This window comes from Crocuta crocuta, unplaced genomic scaffold (genome assembly GCF_008692635.1).
Source record: "Crocuta crocuta isolate KB4526 unplaced genomic scaffold, BGI_CrCroc_1.0 scaffold110, whole genome shotgun sequence".
NCBI classification, from domain to species: domain Eukaryota; kingdom Metazoa; phylum Chordata; class Mammalia; order Carnivora; family Hyaenidae; genus Crocuta; species Crocuta crocuta.
Window position 1 is genome coordinate 1,626,120 of NW_027527386.1, and position 16,454 is coordinate 1,642,573.

At 56.6% G+C, this 16,454-nt stretch overlaps 1 protein-coding gene across 1 annotated transcript in view; it reads right to left on the reverse strand.

The window, feature by feature from the left end:
* Positions 1 to 16,454, reverse strand: part of UHRF1 (ubiquitin like with PHD and ring finger domains 1) — a 34,834-nt gene that overhangs the window by 15,534 nt on the left and 2,846 nt on the right. Inside the window, exons 2-5 of the mRNA XM_077780270.1 lie at positions 15,759 to 15,925; positions 5,812 to 6,075; positions 4,908 to 5,068; positions 2,374 to 2,589 (exon numbers count right to left, since the gene is read on the reverse strand). Of these exons, the coding sequence (XP_077636396.1) occupies positions 2,374 to 2,589; positions 4,908 to 5,068; positions 5,812 to 6,075; positions 15,759 to 15,925 (808 nt within the window). The remainder of the gene's footprint in view (positions 1 to 2,373; positions 2,590 to 4,907; positions 5,069 to 5,811; positions 6,076 to 15,758; positions 15,926 to 16,454) is intronic.

A 16,454-nucleotide genomic window follows, 5' to 3' on the forward strand; every position in this document is an offset into this window, starting at 1 on the left:
GGACTGAAATGCAGACCCTGACACCATCTGCTTCTCGGGGACGATGCAGGGACAGACGCGAAGACAGCTTTCTACGCTTCGCCCCAAGTGGCCAAGTGACCCCCCCCATACGTCACACGTTCGCGGTAAAATCCAGGGGAAACATGGGGGACCATTCACGGCACACTCGTAAGAGCACACGCAGGGCCGCACGGGATCCTGAGACACGTCTGTGGCCCCGGGAACGGAGGAGACAGGACACAAAGCCGCAGCGCACCGGTGATCACCAGGACTCAGACTGGGCTCAACCTGACAATTAAGAGGCACGACGGCAAAGCTGATTAAAAAACAAGCCACACTGTGTCCCGTTTGGGAGAACCTCACTTCAAGTTCAATGACGTCAGCTGAAAGTCAAAGGAAGAGGACAAAGCACGGAAACCTTAACTTGGAAAAGCCGAGCAGCTGCGTCATCGGCTCCGCGGAGCCAGGGAGCCTCAGACGGAACTTAAAGCACAAGGGAAACACCTCTGGCCAGGAGGACGCCACTGCCCAAGGGCTGTGTGACCAGGCAAGAGCCTCTGACTGCACGGGGGGGGGGGGCGCAGACACGCCACAGCGAGGGCGGCCCTCGGGCTCCCCGGAGCACCGGACCCAGACAGACAGACAGACAGTCTGCAGAGACGAGCAGGGAGCAGCACAGGCTCCAACGGCCTCGAGCGGGACGCTGCGCCCAACACTGTACGCTTTTGTCTTCGGCCCAAGGCACCACCGAATGTTCACCCAGTTGGACCCTAGCAGGGGCCACAAAACAACCTCAACAAAACAAAGCTCAACAGATTTGGAAGTAAAATCATACACAGAATGTCCTCTGACCATAATAAAGTCCAATTAGAAATCAGAAACAGAAGGATAGCTCCCAAGTCTCCACACACTTGGGAATGAAACTCAATACTTCTAAAAAAGATCTTTTTATGTTTTATTTATCTTTGAGAGAGAGAGAGAGAGACAGCGCAAGCAGGGGAGGGTCAGAGATAGAGAGGGGGGCAGACACAGAATCCGAAGCAGGCTCCAGGCTCTGAGCTGTCAGCACAGAGCCTGATGCAGGACTCGAACTCACAAATTGTGAAATCAAGACCTGAGCCAAAGTCAGATGCTTAACCGACTGAGCCCCCGGGCGCCCCTAGGATTCTTAATCCTAGGTCTAATCGTGTGGCTCCTATGCTTTAATATGCGCATGACTGCCGGCAACAGGGAATGAATAGCAACTCCAGACCTCTCCACGCTGCTTGGAGGCTCCCAGAGTCTTGATTCCTCCCACCTCCTTTCTCTCCACTCCACCATACTTGCTTCCTGCCCAGACCACAAATGCACCAGGTATGCCTCTGCCCCAGGACCTTTGCACTAGCTGTACCTGTCCTTAGGCTGCTGCTACCCAAGTACTTGTATATGTATACACGATACATATGATGGAATATTATACACCCACAAGGACATCCTGACTACAACATGGATGGACCCGGAAGACACCGCACACAGTGACAGAAGCCAGTGCAGTGACAGAAGCCAGACCCCAAAGGACACGTCCTGCATGACTCCACTCACAGGAGGTCCCTAGAGGCAACCTATCCACAGAGACAGAAAGTAGATGGGGGGAGCCAGGGGTGGGGCAGGGAGTGGGCAGCGTTTCATGGGGACAGTCTCAGTTTGGGAAAATGGAAATTTCTAGAAACAGATGGTGGGGATGGCTGCACAACAGCGTATGTTTGATGCTGCTGAGCTGTGTGTCTAAATATGGGTTCAGATAGTAAATTTTCTGTTACATATATTTTCGCGCATGCACACACACGCCCACAGAGGCAAGGTAGAATAGGGCTTGGCAAACACTTCCTGCAAAGGGCCAGACAAACTATTTTGGGTTTTGCAGCCCACACGGTCTCTTTCCCAACTAGTCAACTCTGCCCTTGTGACACCAAAGCAGTCACAGATAACCGCTAAAGAGATGGACATGACTGTCCACCAATAAAACTTTATTGGCCAAAACAGGCCGGGGGCCGGATCTGGTCTATGGACTGCAGTTTGCTGAGCCCGGAGGTGGGGGGTACGCCCTCCGTGTGCTTTGCAGTCACGCGTGTTTATGCTGCGATGCACCGAAGGCAACAGAGGAGAGACGTCTCCAGAAAGGAGTGGATGAGGGGAGAACATTCCTTCAGTCCTTCTCAGGTTCTGACCCGCTTCAGATGATTACCTATTGACCAAATTCAAGACCGCACAAAAAAGAGAAAGGTGCCTTGAAATCCCCACCATCGGGGCCCGGGGTTTGGAGACGGCCCCCCAGGTGGGGACTCACCAAGGCAGCTCTGGCCGCACAGTCCTGGGGCTCCGCGCGGCACTCACCCGAGCCTGACGTTGGCGTACAGCTCCCGCGCCGTCCGCGTCTCGCGCTTGCGCAGGATCTCCGCGTCGTACCAGAAGCCACGCTCCTTGGGATTGTCGGGGTTGTAGTTGAGCATGACCACCTGGCCGACCTCTAGCTCATGCCACTTGAGGATGGTTCGGGCGCGGGCCCGGACGTCACGGGAGCTCATGCGGACCACCCCGTTCTCCGGGTAGCTGGGAAGAAACGCCGCCCTTAGATCCACGGGGACACCCGACTGCGTGCCCGACAGGAGACAGAGGCCAACGCAGAAACGGCCGTGCCAGCATGGGTTTGGGTCACCTTGATCACGGGGCCCGTGAAGTCCCCTCATTTACTGGTATGGAAAATCCACAGCCATAAGAGACCCGCCCCTATTATGGAACGTGCTGTGGGTTCAGCTGTGTGTCCCCAGGACAACACGTGGGGAGCCCTAATCGCGGACACCTGGGAAGGGGACCTCGCTTGGAAACAGGGCCTCTGCACATGTCAAGAGGAGGTCATGCTGGGGGGCGGGGGGAGACCCTAAATGCAATGACTGGTGTCCTTATTAAGAAATGGAAATATGACACGCAGTGGCTGGGTGGCTCAGTCAGTTAAGCGTCTGACTTCAGCTCAGGGCATGATCTCATGGTTCAGGAGTTTGAGCCCCGCGTCCGGCTCTGTGCTGACACCTCCGAGCCTGGAGCTTGTTTCAGATTCTGTGTCTCCCTCTTTCTCTCCCCCCCCCCGCTCATGCAGTCTCTCTCTCTCTCTCTCAGAATTAAATAAAACATTAAAAAAAAATAAAAAGGTAAATAAATATAAAACTGGGGGGGGTATTTCCCAAGGAAATGAAATAAACTTCCCAGGGGTGCCTGGGTAGCTCAGTCGGTTAAGCGTCCAACTTCAGGTCAGGTCATGATCTCACTGTTTGTAGTTTTGAGCCCCACCATCAGACAGCTCAGGGCGTGGAGCCTGTTTTGGATTGTGTCTCCCTCTCTCTGCCCCTCCCTTGCTCATGCCGTCTCTCTCTCTCAGAAATAAATAAAACATTAGAAAAAACATGAAAAAAAAAAAAAGGAATTCATGATTCCAGATATGCAGGAATATTCTAGCAGGCTCAGCATAAAGTAATTGGGCTGAGAGAATCGTTCTACCAACAAGGCTGCGCCTCAGCTGAAGGGAACCCCTAAATCTACACCTGCCCGCAGTGCCTAGCGCCCCATTTTCTCCAGTACATCTTTGAGAACAAGGGCTGCCGAACTCTCCCCCCAGGGGTCAGACAGTGAACGTTCTCAGCGTTGGAAGCTGGCAGGTTTCTAACTACTCAACGCCCGTGACCAGGAAAACAGCCACAGGTGGTACAGGAAGAAACAGGCATCGCCGATGTGCGGGGAAAGCTTTTTTTTTCCTTTTTTATTTATTTCTGAGAGAGAGAGAAAGGCAGCGTGAGCAGGGGAGGGGCAGAGAGAGAAGGAGACACAGAATCTGAAGCAGGCTCCAGGCTCCGAGCTTTCAGCACAGAGGCCGACACAGGGCTCAAACCCATGGACCTTGAGATCATGACCTGAGCCAAAGTCCGACGCTTAACCGACTGAGCCCCCCAGGCGCCCCGGAAGCTGTCTTTACAATCCAGGCCGGGCCGGGCTGCAGACTTGGCCCGAAGGCCGCCGTTCGCCGCTAACCCCACCCGAGAGGCTGGGGCCTGTGGGGATGGACTCCCTCATCCGACTATTCCTAGAATTTCTGAAAAGCCAAGTTTAGGATGTGCCACAAACTGGCAGGAACCAGACGAGGCCCTGCCCCCCGGCCCCCACCCCAGAACATAAGCTCTCTGTGGGGAGGCGCGCGTGTCCTCTGTCATGGACGGATCTATGTCGCCCAAAGTCCCCATGCCGAAGCCCTGACCCCTAATGGGACTGCACGTGGAGGGGGGCCCTTTAGCGAGCTGAGCAGGGTCATCGAGGGAGGCTCTGGTTCGAGGGGCCTGGAGTCCTTCGAGGAGGAGGAGCCACAAGGGCTGCTCTCTCGGCCCCACAGAGGACAAGGCGGCCACGTGAGGATGGTGGGAAGGTGGCCGTCCACACGCCAGAAGAGCCTGACGGCACCATGATCTTGGACTTGCAGCCTCCAGAACCGTGGGGCTCGAGCCGCCCAGCCCGCACAGTCTGGTGACGGCCACTCAACACATCAAGGCCCTCTCCGTGCACAGACCGGGCCACCGGGCCGCGCGCGGGAAGCGCTAAGAACTAGGTGTGTGCTCCGCCAAGGGAGGGACGAGAGACTCAGAGGTTCTGTGCGGTGGGGACACATGGGACACAGAACAGGAAATGGGGGTGGGTGGGGCTCAGTTGCAACTAGATGACCGAGGGGGCCCAGCCTGGTGGGTCCTCGAGGGGTGGCCTCCTGTGCAGTTTGATAGCGAGCAGACGGAGGTCCCCGCGTCCCCACCATCATCCCCGAGGCAGTGCCAAACTCCAGGCCCCACACAAGGAGCCAACGCCCTGGCCCCGCTGCCCCTAGGGACACTCACTCGTCGTATTTGACGTGATAAATGACATCTTCTTCCAGCGCCGCGCTGGACGTGGAGCTGCAGGGCTCGTCCTGAGAAGGCGCCTTCCTGGTCACCCGGACGACCTGCGCCTCGAACCACGCCCCCATGTTGGTGTCCCGGGCATCCACGTACTCATTGACCTGCCGGGGGCGACAAAACACTCTCGTGTAGCCCAGAGAAGGAATGTCCGATCAGCGACACCGACCACAGACTGCTGGAGTCCTCGGGCACCCGACGCCACAGGACCCGGATGCAAACGCGAGCGCCCAGGACGGGCTTTCCTGGCCACGGTCCTGCTGACATCAGGGCCTGGTCGTCCCCCCGGGTGGGGGTGTCCGGGTGCTGACGGGGACAGAGCAGCAGCCTTGGCCCCCCCCCACCCACGCCAGAAGCACCCACAGTGGTGACAGCCACAGACGCCCCCAAATGTGACCAAGTGTCCCCTGGGGACAGAATCGCTCTGCTCTGCAGCCCGGGGAGGGTCCTTCAAGACAAACTGGGAACCCACACCTTTATGTAATGCTACCTGATCTCCAGGGCGGCAGTGAATTCAGAGGTTTTACAGCCCCTGGGAAGGGCACAGAAGCCCCCCGCCAAACCCAGACACAAGACTCGCTGGCAAGGATCACAAGGGAATGCTGGAATGTTCTGTTCCTACAGGGATGCTCCAGGAACCCACCCACCGGCGATCTTCCCCGCAGGACCAGGGGGCCCAGCCAAGGGAATGAGTGCAGCCCGCCCCCCTCACCCCGAGATCGCAGTCGGGCTACTGGGAAGCCAGGGACGACACAGGGGCGTGGGGCAGGCTACTGGGGGCCCGAAGGCGAAGGGACTGGCCAGGCAGGGCCCACACTCAGCCCCAAACCTTCTGCGCGAGACTCACCTTGTACAGGCCCAACTCCGTCTCATCCCACGCGTCCTCATCCGCTAAGCCCGCCTTCCCGTCCGCCTCCGAGGCCACCTCACCACTGTTGGAGGACTTGTCTGACTCGCTCTGGCCCAGGCAGCAGCCCGAGTCCGTGTCTGACAGCTCAGAGTCCTTCTCCTTGCTGCCGCTGGGGGGCAGCACCAGGCTCTGGCGGACCAGGAGCTGGATGGTGTCGTTCAGGCGAACGTCATAGTCAAAGAGGGTGTGGCCGTCTTCCATCTGCAGAGACACCAGGACAAGGGTCACCGCCCTGCCGGTCACTCAGCGCTCGCCTCACCCTCGGTCCCGGGCAGGACTCCGCCACAGCAAAGTACCACATGTGCCCTCCCAGAGGACAGGATCTAGAGAAGATTACGGGACAGGAAGACCTCTCAACTCCCAGGGGTGCACGCGGTCACCCCTTCCTTCAGGGCCCTCACGCCTTCTCGAAGGATGTTCCCTGCGTGATAGAGTGAATGTTCTGTGAACACGCTGCATAACCCTCGTGTGCAGGGGAGGTTTTTGTTTCGCCAGGGGCGCTTTTGTTTCTTTTTTCTGAATGTTTTTTTTTTTTTTTTTTTTTTTTTTGCCTGTTGTAGGCAAGGTGTGGTCCTTGTGTTGTTAGTGGGCCAGTTGGGGGCCACTTTGGNTTTTGCTGTGAGAGACAGAGAGAGAGAGAGCAGGAGAGAAAGAGAATCCCAAGCAGGCTCTGAGCTGTCAACACAGAGCCCGGCTCAAGGCTCAAACTCATGAACCAGGAGATCATGACCTGAGCCGAAATCAAGAGTTGACGCTTAACCAACTGAGCCACCCAGGCGCCCCGGGGCAGTTTTCTTAACCTTCTGTCTTTCGTAACTTGTATTACAATAAAAACGCACTACCTAATCACTGGTTCTAAACTGAGGGGAATGTGCTCGCTTCGGCAGCACATATACTAAACTGAGGGGAATTCTGCCCTCCAGGGAACACGGGGTGAGGTCTCCTGGCTCAGCAGGCTACCGTGTCAAGGCAGAGAAACTGTGCACTAGTTATTCAAGGGGGGAAATGGAGTCCAGTCCCTGCTCACACCTGACAGCACAGTAAACCCCCACAGGGCCCAACGCTCCAGACCAGGGCGGCCGCCCCCTCTCCCCCTCCACTCAGTGAGCATATTTAAACGTGTGCACCGCCCAAGCGCCTAAGCCAGTCGTAACATTACAGAACACAGGAGACTCCCGGGGATCAACGGAACCCCCTAACCAAACGGGTCTCACTCAGGATGACACTTGACAAGACCTGGGATCGCTTTGGTTGTCACGACCAGGGCAATGCCCGCGAAGCCCCCACAACAGGAAAGGACCCAGCCCCAGTGTCACCGGGGCCGAGGAGGAGGCCGTGTCCTAGATGAACCCAAGGAGACACACACCCAACCTTCACCAGGTTCTCTGAAGGCTCTGGCTCCGCCCCCTCCGCCAGCTCCTTTCTCCTAATTCCGCCACCAGCAAACCCAAGTTGGCCACCCTGGGCGTGTCCTGGCAAGGGGCCTGTGAAGTTTATCTTCCTAGCCGCCTCCTGGTGGCTCAAAAGGCCATGGAGTTATCTTTTACTACAGACTGTCCCGGGGCACTCGGCCAGCCCCCAACAATGACCCTCAGTGCCCCGCACCCCCCACCCCGTCCTCTCCAGACGCCCTAAGGCAGGTGTCTGCAATGCGGACACACAGGGCGTCCCGGGCACCGCAGGGGAACAGCAGTCCTGACCACACACACTCCTGGTCAACCACAGACGTCCCTAGACACCGCCCACGACACCGACACGGCCCACGGTCCCCTGAGTCCCCTGAGGGCAGAACTCCCCAGTTCAGAGGCAGGGTCCTAAAGACAATGAAGACAAAAGGCAACAGATACACAAATAACCAACTTTCCTTCCTTCCAATTCACCGGAAGTTAGTGGTTCAAAGGTCTGATTGCCGTCAATGGTCAACGTGTTACACTGAAGACCCAGGGTCCAAAGCCATCTGTGACAGAGTCACAGCCCAAAGATGCTAACGAAATATCACCTCCCCCCCCCAAAAAAAAAAACGCATCTGAGGACGGCCCAGGGGCTTCAGCAGCCCTGTCCCTCAGCCTGTTCACCGGGCGTGAAGGTAGAGCCTCCAGAGTACTGCGGGGAGGCCAAGGCGGGGAGGCATGATGTCTGCCCTCCATCACAGGGCCAGCACAGGACAGTGGTCACCGGGAACACGGACGGGAAGGAAGAGTCAACCTACGCACGCATGTGCACAGCACCAGGGCCCACGGCAGCCTAAGGGTGGAAACAACCCCGCGGCCACCAACGGGGAGGATGGATACACACCACGTATCCGTCACACACGCTCCTGTCCCTCAGGTGCGTCCACCGCGCACGCGCAGGTCCCTCAGGTGCGTCCACTGCACACGCACCTCAGGTGCGCGCACGTCCCTCGGCCGCAAGCAGGATCGAGGCGCCCCCACCCGCCGCCCCGCGGACGGACCCCAAACACACGACGCTCAGGGAGGGAACCGGGCACGAGAGGCCACGCGTGTGTGAGTCCACGTGCGTGACACGTCCAGCACAGGCTCCTCCACTGACGGGAAGGGGCTCGTGGGGGCCGGTGGCTGGGAGAAAGGTGGGGGCAGGGAGTAACAACTAGCAGGGTGGGGGGCTTTTTTTTTTTTTTTGAGGTTATTTATTTTTGAAAGAGAGAGCACAAGCAGGGCAGGGGCGCAGAGGGGGAGACCCAGAATCCCAAGCAGCTCCGGGCTCTGAGCTGTCAGCACAGAGCCCGACACTGGGCTCGGGCTCACAGACTGCGAAATCATGACCTGGGTCGAAGTCCGAGCCTTAACTGAGTGAGCCACCCCGGCACCCCATGGATGGGGCTTCCGTTTGGGGTCATGGAATATTCTACACTGGACTGTAGTGGTGGATGCACTAACCTGTGCATATAGTAAAAAACACCGAGCTGTGCAGTTTAGCGGGTGAGCTGTGTGGTATGTGAATTACATCTTAGTAAAGCTGTTCTGTTTTTTGTTTTTTTAAGAGAAAAAAGGAGTCCAAGAAACGTGCATACTGTGTGATTCCAGCTCTGGGACATTCCGGAAAAGGCAAAACTATGGAGACAGCAGGAGCTGGTGAGGAGGGACTGAGCAGGCGTGGCACCGAGGAGTTTAGTCTCAGGGCAGTGAGGCTCCTCTGATCCACAGTGGTGGGGACATTTGTCCAAACCCACAGAACGCATGTCCGGAAGGAAACCTAATGTCAACTGCACTGAAGTAACAGACGAGCCGCCCTAACTGGGATGTGACAGCTGGGGGCCAGCGTTGGGGGAGGCAGGGTGTACGGGAAACCTCTGAACCCTCCTAATACTGCAGAGAACCAAAGATTGAGCACATGACCTGGCCACCGTGAGATGGAACCTCGCGCTGGGCTCTACACTGCTCAGGATTCTCTCCCTCCCTCTCTCTGCCCCTCCCCAACTGGCACTCTCTCAAAAAAACAACAAAACTAAATAAATAGGAGTTCACAACTAGTAAGTTCATTAATTTAAAAAGATAGACAGGGGCATCGCGGAGGCTCAATTTAAGCGTCCGGGGGTGCCTGGGTGGCTCAGTCGGTTAAGTGTCCAACTTCGGCTCAGGTCATGATCCCATCCATGGTTTGTGGGTTTCAGCCTCATGTCGNTTTTTTTAAAGCATCCGACTTTGGCTCAAGTCATGATCTCATGGTTCGGGAGTTCGAGCCCCATGTCTGCATCTGCACAGAGCCTGCTTCTGATCCTCTGTCTCCCTCTTCCTGCCCCTCCCCTGCGCTCACGCTGTCATTTTCTCTCTCCAAAAATTAACATTTAAGAAAATCAAAGTGGGGTGCCTGGGTGGCTTAGTCGGTTGGGCGTCTGACTTTCGCTTAGGTCACGATCTCGCGGTTCGTGGGTTCGAGCCCTGCATCGGGCTCTGTGCGGACTGCCAGCTCAGAGCCTGGAGACTATTTCAGAGTCTGTATCTCCCTCTCTCTCTCTGACCCTCCCCTGCTCATGCTGTCTTTCTCTCTCTCTCTCTCTCTCCCCCCTAGAAATAAAAATAAAAATAAATAAATTAAAAAAAAATCAAAGTAAAAAGATGGAGAGAAACAAGTGTCCCCGGTGTGACGGGGACAAGGAAACCAGTTGGAGGCAGCCCAAAAGGCCTTATAAAGGAGGAACAGACACCTGTGCTCTGAGGCCCAGCCCCTTGGTGATGCAGATGCCCCTTGGCATGGCGGACATTGCTCTCCAGGGGCATCCTGGGCACCATGGGGGCTGAACGGCATCCCTGACCCACACCCACTCAAAGCCAGGAGACCTCCCAGTTTTGACAGCCCCAGATGTCCCCAGAGGAGCAGAATCACCCCCCAGGGGAACCACTGAGCTAGAGGGACCATGACATGTGCCTGAGAGGCTCGTACAGTGACCTCACGGCACGTTCCCGGCAGCACGATCTACAGGAGAAACGTGGCTTTATCACACGAAGGTGCACTATCGGGCTGCACGACGGGGAAACGCAGCAACAGACGCAGCTCCCACGCTCATCAAGGGAAACAAAGATGATTCAGAGGACCGGAAATAAACCCTAAAATCGAGGCACCTGGACGCCGCAGAGCCAGGGGCAGAGAAGCTGAAACCAGGCGAGCGCCCCCAGGCCCCTCGGGTCCACAATCAGGAAGCCAGGCTCCAAGCAGGGGCAAGAACGCCGACAGAGGCACAAATGGGGGAGGGAGCGGGGGCATCAGGCTGCGGAGAGGGGGCACCGAGCGCATAATTCACAAGCTGGCCTGGCTGCTTCCTGAGGCCACTTCTGGAACGTTCCAGCAGGGCCTCCCTCACAGCCAGCAGGAAGCTTACACAACCATTTGTATGTGTCGTGTGCCCCTTTCCCTCCACCCTGCCTGCCCAGAGCCATGCACAAATGTTCTGTTCAAGAACCATGAGGCAGCAAGGCTGGGCCCAGACCTGGGGCTGGAACATTCCACGTTTGGATTCATTTTCAAGATCCTAAAATTCCAGAGCCTCTGACCAGCTCAGTGGGTGAAGCACGCGACTCTTGATCTCAAGGTTGTGAGTTTGAGCCCCGCACCAGATGTAGACATTACTTAAAAATAAAATCCTGGGGCACCTGGGTGGCTCAGTCAGTTAAGCGTCCGACTTGGGCTCAGGTCATGATCTCACGGTTCAGGAGTTCTAGCCCCACATTGGGCTCTGTGCGGACAGATCAGAGCCTGGAGCTTGCTTCAAATTCTGTGTCTCCCTCTCCCTCTCCCTCTCCCCCTCCCCTGCTCACGCACTGTCTCTGTCCCAAAAATAAATAGACACTAAGAAATAAAAATAAAACCTTAAAAAAAAGGATCCTAAAATTCCAATAGTGACTAATGGCATGAATAAAAAGTACAAAAACTGAACGGCAGGTGATCTGCACCTCATGTTAACGGTCCTAACGTTAAAATTAAACTTGAAGTTAACATCTCGTAGAACCAAACTTTGCACTGAAAAATCTCCCGAACTACCTATACTAGAACATGTACGCGTGGTTTGGGGCAGATAACGGCGTGTACCACAGTTCAGGTCTAAAGGCAAAACTGCCCACAGTATTTATGTCCGTCTGTCTGTCTCTTTTTTAGAGGGAGAGAGAACAAAAGCAAGCAGGAGAGAGAGGATGAGGGGGAGAGAGAGAATTTCAAGCAGGCTCTGCACTGACCATGCAGAGCCCAACTCGGGACTCAATCCCGAGACCATGAGAGTGTGACCTGAGCCAACATGAAGAGTCAGACACCCAGCAGAGCCACCCAGGCGTCGCTCTCTTTTTTAGTCCAAGTCAAGGATGCTCTCTGGACGTGTGGAGTTTTCAGCCACACTTGCCGCGTAAAAGCGGCATGTAAAACAAACATGTACTCGATTTGACTTCTAAGCACGTTGGCTCCTGTTGGAAATGGATTAAAAAGTGGCCACGCCTACCACTGCCGCCCACCCTCTGCCCCCTCGTGACCATTTCAAGGTGTACTTTTCAGGGTGCAGGGTGCTGCCCAGAGGCACAAGGGCAGGAAACACACGCCCCAGGGCCTGACGACCAGTGACCCTCCAGTCCGCTCAAAGCAGCCGTTTCGGCGAGAGGTGGAGGGGACGGTCGCCAGGAGGGGCTCAACAAGGGCCTTGAGCCTCGTGGCAAGGGGGGGCCCGCAGCTGGAGGAGGAGAGGGAGCACGGACGGGGCCCGCGGGCAAGCTGGGAGGGGGTAGGAAGCAGGAAACTAGCGGTTCCGCAGTCCTTCCTGGGGGCGCAGCCCCGGCCCCTCCCCCCCCGCAGCAACCCGACACAGAGGACACACGGAGGACACACGGACAGAGACGGGAGAGAAGCAAACGCGTGAAGCTGGAGCCCAGATGCGGCAGGGGGAACAGGCCTCCCCGGGTCACGCGGCAGGGAAGGCAGAGCAGCACCTCAAGGCTACGCACGACCCCTGCTCATCAGCAGTAGCTCTGTGGGGTCGAGGCCTCTGGAGGCAACGTTGAAGGGACTCTGAGACCACAGCCTGCCCACCCCTGCCCGGGGAGAATCTCTGCAACACGGGGCCCTAGGGGACCTGTTCTAGTACATTCCACGTCAGTGCGGTTCCTAACAGGAACCCCGGACTCTGGGTGGAAGCGGGATGGGGTGTAACTGGCAGGTTACAGCTGGTGTGACAGTCTGGCCTACACCTGTTTTTTGTAAATAAAGTTTTATTGGGCTCGTCCTGAGCCACGCCCCTTCATTTGCATCCTATCTGTGGCTGCGTCCCCTGCTCAGAGAGCAGGCCTCACGGAGACAAATATTTACATAAGGGGTTTCCTGACCTGGCTTAGAGGGAATGCCCTCCAGCTGGGAGCTCCCCCCCTCCCCCCCGTGTGGGGGAAGAAAGGCGACCCTCTCTCGCACAGAGTCCTGCCCTTCAGGACATCCAGGACAACGTTCAGGAAAAGCCAATTTGAGGATGCTAGGACACAAGTGGCCCTCTCAAGGCCGTTCCTAGGGTACCATCTGGACCGATCCTTCAGACTGTCCTTAACACGCCTTTTAAGGCCAGTGAGGCCCATTCAGCTGTTTTCCTAAAGTAAATTATCTACTAAATTAGGACTTCTCAAGTGGCAGCGACTGGAGGGAACGAGCAGGCCCCCAGGATCAGCAAGGCCAAGGGAGAAGCCCAGAGCTGTCTGATTCACTGCACCTTTACCGCGAACCGGCCGGGCCTGGCCATGACCGCCCTGCACTCTTACCAGGCCGCGAGCTGGCAGGGAGAGCGGCAGCCACCTGGGCAGGGAACTTGGGAAGATTATGTAAAGAAGAGAGGGCTGCACCTGAACTCAAGTCACCACGAGTGACAGCCATTGTTATTTTTATGGGCAGCCAAAAAAAAAAAAAAGAAAAGGCGCCAGATGCTTCTCACCCTTGCCCAGGCTGGGCCTGCCGCCCGGGTCCCTGCCCCCATTCCGCCTTCTTGCATTTCCGCCAATCAAGCGACATAACCGCCAACCTATTCAGCCTAAACAAGCCGGCCACGAAACCCTCCCATATCCTGGAGACTCAGCTAGCTTCTGCTTTATCGTCTCAATCAACCTCACTGCAGACCAGACCGGGGACTACTGCATGTTTCTTTAAAAGGGAGGAGCAAAAAAAAAAAGAAAAAAAGAAAAAAAAAAAGGAAGGACTGCGAGGACTCTAGAACAGTCTGTAAAAACAGCGCTCTTGGCCCCAGTGAAAACTGCACAGCTTTCTATCGCCTGTTTGCCTGGTCTGTTTGAAGACTTAACTCACAGAGGTGCTGTTATAGGCCTCTGTCCCTGTCCTCCGCCCTCAGCCCCTCCCGGCAGCCGGGCCAGGGCCTCACCCTGCATCCTTGGGGAAGTTGCATCACGCTCCAGGCCCGGCTTCCTTATCCGGAAGCCAGAAGTGACGACACGTTCCCTCACAAAGCTGCCGTGTGGGGCCCGTCTCTCATCGCTGACGTCCTGAAGATTAAAGGTACAACGTACGTGTCTAACTCCCGCAGCTGCTCCCGTTAGCATCAGGCTTCACAACTTAGGAGTTGTGAGGACTTCCGTACGGATCGGATCTCACCTTACGAATGGAGGGAAATGGGGGGTTGATTATGTGGGCGTAGACATTTGTCAGAACTCCAAAGGGTCTGCTTTAGGTGCACCTATCTCACTATAAACAAATGATACCTAAAAAAAAAAAAAGAAAAACCAACCACACACAAACCGATCTTGAACTCTAGTTAATGACAGGCGTGCTCAAGTGTTTAGAGGCAGCGTGAACTAGTGTCTGCAACTTACTTTGAAATGCATTCCAAAAGATACAGTGGCTTGGGGGACAGAGGGAAGGGGGGCAGAGAAAGGTTCAGTAACGTGAATTCGGAGACGCAAACACAGAGACGCGAATGGGGAAACAAGGCGTCCGTGGGAAGGCCTAGGGGTCGGGTGCTTAGGTGTTCACGGTTCTCGCAACTTTTCTGCAGGCTTGAAACGTATCGGCTGTTAACGGGCAGCACCTGGGAGAAGCTCACAGCTTTTCAAACCTGAGAGGATTGGATCCGGCCCACCTCTGAATTACCCCGGGACCTGTTTGGGAGCTTCTCAGAAACTCCGCTCAACAAAGAGACTGCATGGCTAATCAAAGTCGGCCTGGATGCCACGGAAATGAATCGTCGGAGGCGGCGGAAGCTGGCGCCTCGGCAGAACTTACTCACAGCCCTGCCTTTTGCGAAGGCGCAAGGCGACTGAACAGTCACATCCCGAGTTCGCAGACCGGCTTCCCCTACCCAAGCAGGGCGGTTAATTCCAATTCTCCAGACGTTCGAGTCATCCTATCTGTCACAGGAAGGAGGTGAAAGGTCTCCCAAGGGCACCACAGGCCCAAGAAATTAATCATCAGGTCTCACTTCGCGCGAAGCACCCTGGATCCTCCCAGCCCCCAAAAACCTCGGGCCAGGCGCGGCGCTGATTTCTCAGTCGAGACACCAGATGGCGGCAGAACCCAGTTGAAATGCAACAACAAAGTCAGGCACGCGCAACCCAACTGAAGACTTTTTTTAATCCGGTACAGTCGCTACACCGCTGTCCCTACCATGCACCCAGCTCTCGGAAGGCCCCTCTAGATGGGACGGACACTCTGTCGTGCTAGGTTATCCCACGCCCAGGGAAACCCCACTCACAGACTGCGCCACCGCCCCCAAGACCGCGACAAGAACGGAAACCCCCCCCCCGCTGCTGCCCCTGGAGAAGGCGTCCCAAGTGTGGGCAGCTGGGAAGGCAAGGGTGGCCATTTTAAACGCCACCAGGGGCCCGGGGAGAGAGCGAGAAGAAAGGGGATGGAAAAGCAGGCCCGCAGACCCGAGGAGAGCACGACCTCACTCCACGGGGCAGGCCCAGAGCGGCGGAAATTCCTGGCGAGCAAGCCTATCTCTGGACTCTGAATCAGCGGATCCAAATTTCCCGAAAACCCGCTCTGTGGGGTCAGACTCTACACAGTGCAGGCCGTGGGGCCAGCAGCACGGGTTGCAAAGAAAACCCTGCTCCCTTCAGTCCTACTGTCTGAGCCACGACTCGAGGCTCTTCCCTCGAAATTGATCCGTTCTCCACCGGCCTCCTCCAACTTCTTTTCTCTAGGAATTACTGGGAGGGGAGCTTCAAAGAAGCAGGGAAGGCAGAGTTAAAGCCCCAGTGCTACGGACCGGAGTGCCAGCTTCCTGCCCCGGTGTGTCGATCTGCCCAGTGGAGCCTTTGTTCCTGGCTCAGGCATCTGAGGTTTCTGTGGAGACGTGAAGCGGGACCGGACGAGGGGCGGGGAGAGAGTGTGTACGGCGCCTGGACCAGCCAAGAACAAAGGTGCTGGGCGGGCGGCAGCCGGCGGGGCGGGTTTACCTGCTTGCCCCTGTAGAAAAGCCTCTGCAGGCCGGGCTCCACGTGGAACAGCTCCCGGATCTTCCTCCTCAGCTCCTCCACCTTGGTCAGCCTGGACAGCGAGTCCACGGTGTGGGCCACCTTGCCGTCCATGGTGCGAACCTGGATCCACATGGTGTCTGCTGGTGCTGAGCGGGAGAGAGTGGGACCCTAGGTCAGTTCTGCTGCTGCCGCCCCCAGCAGCCCGGGCCGTTCTCAGGTCACCTTGGGCTTTTGTCCACCCTGAGGACACGAGGAAACTCCTCGAACGCCCTCCCGGCGCGCGAGTCCCCGGACTAGCCACAGCTGGCCAGGGGCCGGCAGAGGAAGTGAAGGAATTAATGCATTAATGACCAGCAAGGGCGGAGGGGCGAGGAGCGAGAGGAAATTAGGGGAAGGCAATCGGCGTCTCGGACCACGCACTCCGACCCACTCCGCGTTCACAGAGGGAAGACAATAGTGTCCAGAGGAGGAAGGAGGACACGGCCAAATGATGAGGGGCCAGGTTCGTTCATTAATTTCTTTCTTCATTCATTCATTCATTCATTCCCTGAATTAATACTGACGCTAAGGGGAAAACCCAAAAGTCCGGCGCGGGTTGGAACTTCGGAAGTCCCAGCAACTCAGCTAAGTGTGACCCAAAGGGAAGGACCCCCACCCCCAGCCCCCCGAGCCCCC